The following is a 9,430-nucleotide window of genomic DNA, read 5'->3' on the forward strand; positions in this document are numbered from 1 at the left end:
GATGGGAACCTCCAGCTGTTTCTTTGCCAACATGTAAATTTCTCGCTCATGCTTTTTTCTGCCAAAGAATGGCCCTTCTCCAGGTGATGGTCTGATTTTGCTGACACCTGGCTGAGCGGTCAGTTTGCCTTTTCTCTCTGAGGAACTGATGTGTGGCTGCTTCCCCAGATTTGGAACATGTCCCAGTAATATCATACAATAGAATCTTATAATTTTACATGTAATGTTGCCACACATATTTTACCAGGACAATAATGATTAGCAAATTATGAGTTTTCAGATAATACCTTGCAAGACATAGTTTGTACATAATTTATCATAGTACAGACTGTCACACACCCTGCAGTTCTAACCAGGCAATGGATTCTGCCTCTGAACTTCTGGGCATCTCATCCCAGTAGTCTTCCTCATGTCTTCGCAGGTGGGAGGCCAGTCCAGCGCTGGCAGCAAAGGTAGCATTAAGGCGCTAGAGCCTGCTTCAGTTGCTGCCCTAGGGGTTTAGTACTTGTCTGGCAGGGGCCTGAGCCCTAGCTTCCCCTAGAACTTAGGGGTTGCAGACTCTGGATCCAGGTCTGAACTTCCTCAAATAGTTCCTCCAGAGCCAGCCGCATCTTCCCTTGTAAAAATCCCCCAGCTGCCACTTCGCCACGGTGCAGGGTAACATCTCCCAGAGCCTCTAAGCGACTTACAAAGTCGGTCTAGTGCCATCAGCCTTTCAAGCCACTGCAAACTCCCAGCCCCCTCGCCTTGGCTATCTCTGCGGCCTGCCGCTAATTAACCTTTGCCATCTCAGGCCTGGTGCTGGAGCTTTCATCTGCTCCAGAGGGATGTGGGGCAAATTCGCTTCAGGCAGGAGGGTCTTTGTGTTTATGCAGCGAGGCCCCCCCCCCTCTTGTTCACTCCCCTTTGCGTGTCTCTTTCATGCTGTGGCGGAGCGGGGAAGGCGCTTCAGTCTTCGGTTTCTATTTCTGTGCTGGCTACTGCTGAGATTAGGGCCCCTGATATACTGGGTGCTGCACAGCCAGAAAGAGTCATGCCCTGTCCCACTGAGCACCCAGGAATAGGTGGGAGGGAAACTGAGGCACAGAGTGGGGTTTGGGGGTGAGTCATTCCCCAAGGTCATACAGTGATAAGGCTGGGGATAGATCCCCATCCTTTTCTCTAGCTACTAGGTCACACAGCCTTGCCCGGGGTTTCAATGGAGGTGAACGCACCAGAGCTAGCTTGTCCTGGGAGTGCAGTTCCTAGCATCTGCCCCTGGGAACAACGGAGAATCTCCCCCACCTCCCCAGTTCCTAATGGGAACCCCCCTCCCCTGCTGGGACCAATGGAGAACCCAGCCCCTGCAGTGAGAACGAGGAGGAGCAGTGGGGGCTTTCTGAAGTGCAACCAGCCAGCCTGGGAGATCATCCAGCTCCCCCCACCCTGCCATGCACCCCTCTCTGGGCCCCAGCCTCTCTGGCTAAACCTGAAGGCGGGTGGGATGGAGGTGGGTTCTCTGCACCCCTGCCCAGAGCTGGCAGGGGGGAGGGTTGGGGAAGGGAGGGGCGGGAGGGGGCTGGAGGACGGGGAGGGGGCTGGGATCTGTGTGGAGTTAGGGGCAGGGAGGGAGGTTGGAGGCAGGACTCTGGTGGGGGGGATGGAAAGGGGCCCGGCTCTTTGGGGCGGGCGGGCGCTGGGGAGCAGGGGCAGGGGAGAGAAGCTGGAGGAAGAGGAGGGGCCGGGCTCTGTGTGGGGCTAGGGGCAGGGAGGGAGGCTGGAGGCAGGGCTCTAGTGGGGGGCACGGGAGGGGCAGGGCTCTGGGGGGAACGAGGGGAAGCAGGGGAGGGAGGTGGGGGCAGGGGAGGGGCAGGGCTGGTGGGGAGCAGGGGAGGGAGGCTGGGGCAGGGGAGGGGCAGGGCTCTGGGGGTGGAACAGGAGGGGACCGGGCTCTGCAGGGGAACAGCGGAGGGAGGGGCAGGACACTTTTGGGGGCGGGGAGGACCGGGCTCAGGGCAGGAGGCAGGAGGGGACAGGGTTCGGGGGCAGGGAGGAGGCTGGAGGAAGGGCAGGGCTGGGGTGGCAGCGGAGGGAGGCTGGAGGAAGGGGAGGGGGCAGGGCTCTGTGGGGAGCAGCGGAGGGAGGCTGGAGGGGAGGGGAACGGGCTCTGGGGAGCAGCAGAGGAGGCGGGGAGGGACCGGGCTCTGGGGAGCAGCAGAGGGAGGCGGGGGAGGGGGCAGGGCTCTGGGGGGGCAGGGGACGGAGGCTGGAGGGAGGGGGCCGGGCTCTGTGGGGGCAGCGGAGAGGGGGGGGGGGGGGGGGGGGGGGAGGGAGGGAGGGGGGGGGGCCGCTGGGGCGGCCCCGCAGCTCTGACGCAGGCTGCCGACTGGCGGGGCGGGCTCTGCCCGCGGGCAGCGGCCGGTCCCGCCGGGGAAGTTTCCCGGAACGGGCAGGCGGATGCCCGGGGCTGGAGCCGCCCCAAAGCCCGAACGAGGAGCCCGGGACAGCTGCGGGGCCGCCCCTCCCCCAGGTGGGTGCATTTACCGGGGGCCCGGGCGATGCGCGGGGGGAGCCCCGGGAGGACAGAGCCGGGTTCGTGCAGCGCCGGGCACAGCAGCTCCTGAGCCCCGCCGAGCCCTCCAGCCAGTGATTAGCAAGGAGGGGGGTGTGTGGAGCTCTGCTGGATTGGGTGGGGCAGCCAGGAGCTCAGCGGCAAGGGGTGGAGGGCAGGGGAGGTAAGAGGGGTTAGCACCCTAGGGTGCTGGCGGGGTTTAGTTCTTCAGGCACCTGCTGCACACACGCACCGGGCTACTGCTGGAGTCGGGAGGCAGCAGCCGCAGAACAGGTATTTTTGTTTGAATTGCTCCCTTTGTTATTGTCCCCGGTGGAGTGGGTCCCACACAGTCTCTGCTCTAACCACTAGACCCCACCCCCTTCCCAGAGCTGGGGATAGAACCCAGGAGTCCTGACTCCCAGCCCTCCTGCTCTGTCTAACCCAGTGGTTTTCAAACTTTTTTTCTGGTGACCCAGTTAAAGAAAATTGGCCTGTGACCCAACAGAGCTGGGGATGAGGGGGGCTCAGAAGGGGGTCAGGGTGCAGGACAGGGGTCTGGGTTCAGGGGGGCTCAGGGCTGGGGCCAGAGTTTGGGACGTGGGAGGGGTGTAGGCTCCAGGCAGTGCTTACCTCAGGTGGTTCCCAGAAGCAGTGGCATGTACCCCATCTGGTTCCTATGCTCTCGCCCGCAGGCACTGCCCCCCCAGCTCCCATTGGCCGGGAACTGGTGCGGAGGTAGCACATGGAGCCCCGTGGCCTCCCACCTAGGAGCCAGACCTCCTGTGCGGGGGGGGGGGGGGCAGTGCGGTGTCGGAACAGGTAGGGACTAGCCTGCCAGCACTGCCGACTGGACTTTTAACGGCCCGCTCGGTGGTGCTGACCAGAGCCGCCGTGACTGGGTTGTGACCTGCAGTTTGAAAACCAGTGGTTTAACCCACTACCCTACCAGCTGTGGGGTAGAACCCAGGAGTCCCGGCTCTGAATTCCACCCTGCTCTAACCACTAGACCCCACCACCTTCCCAAAGCTGGGTTAGAACCCAGGAGTCCTGACTCCCAGCCCCCCTGCTCTGTCTAACCCACTAGACCACGCTCCCCTCCCAGCTTTAGGGCTAGAACCCAGGAGTCCTGACTTTTAGCTCCCTGCTCTAACCACTAATCCTACGGCCCCTCTTGCTCTGCAGCCTGCCCTGACTGTGGCCTACCCCCATTCCCCCCCACACACACACACACTTGCCAGCACCTTTCCGCCCCCACCGCCCTGCCTCCAAGTGCTCTTTACACCCAGGGGTTTGTCTCTTGCTTTCCAGAGGGGGTGGCCAGCCCGCGTCCTGGGGGCTCTTTCCCTGCTGTGAATATCCTGGCGAGCCAAGAAGAGGCACGGGGGAGCTATGCAGAAATGCCAGCGCTGCCCTGGCTCCTCGTCGTCATTCTCTGCCAGTGCGGCGGCCTGGCATGTCCTGAGGGCTGCCGCTGCCTGCTGGAGAGCAGGGTAGTGAGATGCACCCACGGGCAGCTGAGGGAGATCCCCCAGGGCATCCCCCGCGACACCCGCGTGCTCCACCTGGACGCCAATGAGATCACCGGCCTCCCGGATGGCACCTTGCGGGAGCTGCGCCAGCTGCGAGAACTCTACCTCTCGGACAACCTGATCGAGAACATCTCCCCAGCCGCCTTCGGGGAGCTGGGCAGCCGTTTGCAGCTACTGGACCTCTCCAATAACCGGCTCCAGCAGCTGGGCCCCGCCGAGACCGCCTCCACCCTGCGGGCCAAGATGCGCCTCTACGGCAACCCGTGGCACTGCGGCTGCTCCCTGCAGGAGCTGCTGGAGGCCCTGCCCCTGGAGGCCGAGACGCTGGAGGACGTGGTGTGCTCCAGCGCGGCCCGGGAGGAGTACGTTGGTCAGCCCTTCGCCGTCCTGCTCAACACCGGCATCGACTTCTGCAGCGTCCAGCAGAGGACCACGGACGTGGCCATGCTGGTCACCATGTTCTGCTGGTTTACGGTGCTCATCGCCTACGTGGTCTACTATGTTCAGCGGAACCAGGCTGAAACCCGCAGGCACCTGGAGTATCTCAAGTCCCTGCCCATCAAGCAGCCGAGTCCAGAGGAGGAGGAGGAGGAGGAGATGGAGGAAGACACGCTCAGTACCATCCTCTGACCCGAACTCTTTGCCGTGGGCAGGAGCTGTATTTAAAAGGGGAAGGCTTTGACTTTGAACCACGACGGCTGAGAAATCGGCACGGCACCAAATCCATACAGAGTATGCTGGAAAGCCTAGAGAGGCAGGTTGGCCTGGTGGTGCCTGGGCCAGGAGAGACCTGGGTTCTATTTCTTACTCTGCCACAGACTTCCTGTGATAACTTTGGGCAAGTTACGGAGCATCTGCGTGCCTCAGTTCCCCCATCTGTACCTTAGGGCTTGTCTACATGGGGAAGTTATTCCAGAATAAAGTAGGGCATGAATCTGAAGCACAACAGCTATGCTGGACCAAGAGTGTCCACATGGGGAGTTTTCTGAAATAGCTTATTCTGCAGTAGCTATTCTGGTCAAACTCCCCATGTAGACAAGGCCTATCATAGAATATCAGGGTTGGAAGGGACCTCAGGAAATCATCTAGTCCAACCCCCTGCTCAAAGCAGGACCAACCCCAACTAAATCATCCCAGCCAGGGCTCTGTCAAGCCGGGCCTTAAAAACCTCTAAGGATGGAGATTCCACCAGCTCCCTAGGGAATCCATTCCAGTGCTTCACCACCCTCCTAGTGAAATAATGTTTCCTAATATCCAACCTAGACCTCCCCCACAGCAACTTGAGACCATCACTCCTTGTTCTGTCATCAGGTAAGGCTAGCTAAGGCCTACAGCTCAAAACATAATCGCTGATGGGGACTCATCAATGCACGGGGAGTGTTTCCAGCTGAGATCAGTTCTTGGCTCAGTGACATTCAATATCTGTATCAGCCATCGGGAAGGAAATGTGGAATCACCGCCAATAAAGTTTGCAGGGTGTTAAATAATGACGAAGACAGGACAGCGAGATCAGTTTCAGGCCTGCTCTACACACACTGTTTGTACTGGTCTAACGTGGTGGGTTAGGAGGGGGAGGTTTGTGTTACTGATCTAGGCCGTGTCCGCTTTGCAAAGGAGGTTTGTTCTTAAAGCTGTAACAGGATCCAATAGCTGGAAGTGGTAGTTAAACGCTTGCACCTTATTCCAGTCTGAATTTGTCTAACAGGGAGGGTAATTAACCATTGCAACACTTCACCGAGAGTCCTGGTGAGTTTCTCCATCACTGATCATTTTGAAATCAAGCTGGGATGGTTTCTCAGCACATCTGCTCTAGGTCAGAAGGAATTATTTGGGGTACGTTCTCTGGCCTGTGTTGTACAGGCGGTGAGATTGGATGATCACAGTCGTCCCTTCTGGCTGTGGAATCGCTGACGCTACAAACTTGGTTTAGCTAACCCAGGTTAAAATCGCAGGGGCACCAGGCCTTAAAAAACCAGCTCCTGTCTGGGCCGCTGGGTCAGCCTGCTGAGGAATTGGCGTGAGAGTAACTAGGAAGCACTGGGGTGTCAGCAGGGCCTGGCCTGAGGCTGGGTGATTTCATGGGGCAGTGAGGTGCTGCGGGTCAGAACCAGCAAGCTGTCCTCAGCCTCTCCTCTGGTGACCCATCTCCACTATGGCTGAAGGGTGGCAGGGGCCGGGAGGGGGTATGTGGCAGGGGGCAGGATTTGAAGGTTGGATGGGCTGGGAGTTGATGTGCCGGGGTGGGGGAGTCAGGTAGTCGGGGCGAGGGGGGGCAGGAGGTGGGGGGATGAAGGGACAGGGAGTGAGGTGAGGGGAAGCAGGTAGGAGTCATGTGGTAGAATCCGGAGTGAGCCTTGGAGTCGTCAGGGGCGGGCGAGGAGAGAGTCATGGGGTGGAAGGAGGCAGAATGGATGGGAATGGAGGGAGCAGGAGTCAGGCTGTCCGGGTGGAGACACAGTGGTCAGGAGCAGTGGGGGCAGGAGGGCTGAGAGGAGTGTTGGGGGCAGTTTTCCCAAGGCTGGGTCCCGTTCCCTGCAGGGGCCCCCCTCTCCCCACAGCAGCAAGGGGTTTGGCAGGGACATAAAAACTTAATCTGGGAGATTAACAATGAAACCACCATAAATCCCTCTCCTCTAATCCCTGCTTTTCAGAGGTGCGTCGGGCCCATCTGCCCCTCCGCCACCACTTTCCAGCCAGTCGCTCTCATCCACCTGTGCGCTCTGCCTCTCCTCAGCGGGCGAGAGCAGGAGAACAAAGAGCTTTCCTGCCAATGGTCCCTTTAATCCCAAATAACCTCCAAATGCTTTGCAAGTACACACCTCACTCCCCCTTTGGCCTGAAATGCAGCCAGCCCTGGGGAGGAACAGGGCCGCTGTTTTGACAGCTCACAGCCACACTATGGGACAAGTTATGGGAGGAGAAACTGGAGGGGGAACGGTACTTGGCTGGGATGCTGGTATTTCCTACACTCTGCCTCTTGGTACAAGAAGAGCCAGCAAGGGAGTGGGGCCCAGGCTTTGCAGCTCAGCTGAGCCACAGGCACTTGCTTTTCTTTTTCATTTCTCCAGCCCAGCGAGGGTTTTAAGGCGATTACGCCTGAACCAAATGGCCTCTTTCCTGACTCACGTTGGCTGCTGATTTAGGTTTCCTCTTGTTTTGGTTTTAAAAAAATTAAACCCCCAAAGGCTTTAATTTCCCGGTGTCCTCAAAAGCCCCTTTGTGTCACCCCCGCAGCATTGCTCATTTTTGGAGAGGGAGCCATTGATGGAGTCTCAGCGTGGGCCCCACCAGCCTGGCCCAGAGGGAGGGAAACCCTGGGGGAGACGGGTTCCGTGCAGGCCTGTAGGACGCCACAGCTGAACACCTTCACTCCCCCAGGTGTGTCCCAGATCCTCTCCCTGCTGCTTCCTGGATTGCCCAGATCTGGGACCTGCTGCTTCTGGTCCCCATGCATTTTCCTGCCAGCCCTAGGGAGCTGTTCGGTATGACTGGCCGGGGAAGGCATCGCCATGGAGATAGCTACTATTAGCACAGCTCAATCTGCTGTGGTCAAATGTTCTGCTTTGGAGTGTCCCAGACAAGGCTCACGGCCAATTATAGCCCCTCAGTTTTGCCCGGCTTTGCTGCCCGGGAACCTCACCCCAGTCACTTGCACTGAGCTGGCCTTTCAAGTCAGAAAATTAGATCGTTTGTAGCGTGCCTGTTTAACATTCAAAGATGCTCATTTCCAGCTGGGGCGGAGGTCGGGTTTGCAAAGCTCCATCCTCTCGCTAGGTTATTTATAACCAGCCCTTTCATCTCTAAAAAGCAACAGAGAGTCCTGTGGCACCTTATAGCCCAGGGGTCGGCAACCTTTCAGAAGTGCTGGGCCGAGTCTTCATTTAGTCACTCTCATTTAAGGTTTCACGTGCCAGTCATACATGTCAACGTTTTTAGAAGGTCTCTTTCTAAGTCTATAATACATTACACACAACAATAGTTTAGTTAAGTAAATAAAGTTTTCCAAAATGTTTAAGCAGCTTCATTAAAAATAAAATGCAGAGCACCCCCGGACCGGTGGCCAGGACCCAGGCAGCATGAGTGCCACTTGCGTGCTGCCTTTGGTGAGCCTTTGCAAAGCTGCCTAAATCCCGCTAGCTCCACGCCCCAAGCCATGGCAGGATTCTCAAACTAGGTGTCCCCTGGTCTAGCTCATCGTGATGGGGGGGTAGGCATTCTCAGCGCGTGCCTAGCCCCCACAAACAAGAGCTTGGGATGGCACCTACTTAGATGTACCGTTAGACCCAAAAGCCCAGAGGTTAGGGCTCTCAGCTGGTAGGTCAGAGACCTGTTTTCAAATCTCCATGCACCACAGTTTGAACCAAGACCTTGAACTCAGGTCTTCCACCTCGTTCCGATGACCTGCAGTGGCTCAAGAGCAACCTGAGGGCTGACGGTTACGAACCAGGGCGCAAACCCTACAGTGGCTGAGAGTTCTGTACTTAGAGTTCACCAACCAGCTATTCAGTGTAAACATCTAAGGCCCTGTAACAGCCTTAACATGGAGTTACAGAGCCCCCTGGGGCAGCCCAGGCGGTCTCGCATCCAAGTGAGCCGGCCTTTGTGATAGTTGGTCCCTTACACCAAGAATCACATCAATATTCAGGTTACTCCCAGGCCCAAAAGACCAGTCACTTATCCCAGCTCAATTGCATTTCAGACACCAAAGCCAATGCTTGGAGCCAGTCCTATAGCAAACTTTTATTACTGATTTATTATATAGGAAAAGGAAACAGTTATTTACAAGGTTCAAGCAGGTGAACATACCCACACAAATGAGTTAGAATCTTAAGTTTCAAAAATTAATAGAAATCTCTATAAATCAGCAAGATCTATATGTCCTTTAGGGCTAACCCAGGCCAAGCACTGGGGATCTCTTCCCTATGCCTAGAAAACCTTGGCCCCAGGGCCCAAGCAGCATAGAGATACCCTTCCTTCTTGTTGTGGGGGGGGGATTAAACCCCCTGTACTCTGAGTTGTGAACTCAGCTGATGGGAGGAATCCACTGGCATGACTCATCTTCACTGGAGGGAAGAGCAGAACAACAAAGTCTTTTGTCCTCTTTAATGTTCCACAATAGTCTGTCGGGGGTTGGCAGGCTTTCCCCGTTGGCCAGGAGGTAACAGCTTCTGGTGGAGATCAGCACTTTACATTAGTTCAGTGGTTTTCAACCTCTGGTCCACAGACTTTGTCCAAGATTTCCAAAGGGCTCCACACCTCCATTAGACATTTTTTAGGGGTCCGCAAATGAAAAAAGGTTGAAAAACCTCTGCACGAGTTAATGTCTCTCTCTTATCCAGTGATTTACACTGTCACCGAGGCTCACAAT

The 9,430-nt window shown here is 57.1% G+C and overlaps 1 protein-coding gene across 2 annotated transcripts; it reads left to right on the forward strand.

The window, feature by feature from the left end:
- The first annotated feature begins 2,395 nt into the window (after positions 1–2,395).
- On the forward strand, positions 2,396–5,208 carry LOC120391137 (leucine-rich repeat-containing protein 3-like). Of its 2 annotated transcripts, none has more exons than XM_039514517.1 (2): positions 2,396–2,509; positions 3,842–5,208. In XM_039514517.1, exons 1-2 carry the CDS (start codon positions 2,437–2,439, stop codon positions 4,690–4,692), a joined length of 924 nt encoding a protein of 307 aa, XP_039370451.1. In that variant the 5' UTR covers positions 2,396–2,436; the 3' UTR covers positions 4,693–5,208. The 2 variants fall into 2 exon arrangements, with proteins under 2 accessions (XP_039370451.1, XP_039370452.1); XM_039514518.1 differs by lacking the exon at positions 2,396–2,509 and adding an exon at positions 2,723–2,824.
- The last annotated feature ends 4,222 nt before the right edge of the window (positions 5,209–9,430 follow it).

Source organism: Mauremys reevesii, linkage group 25, assembly GCF_016161935.1.
Source record: "Mauremys reevesii isolate NIE-2019 linkage group 25, ASM1616193v1, whole genome shotgun sequence".
Lineage (NCBI taxonomy): Eukaryota > Metazoa > Chordata > Testudines > Geoemydidae > Mauremys > Mauremys reevesii.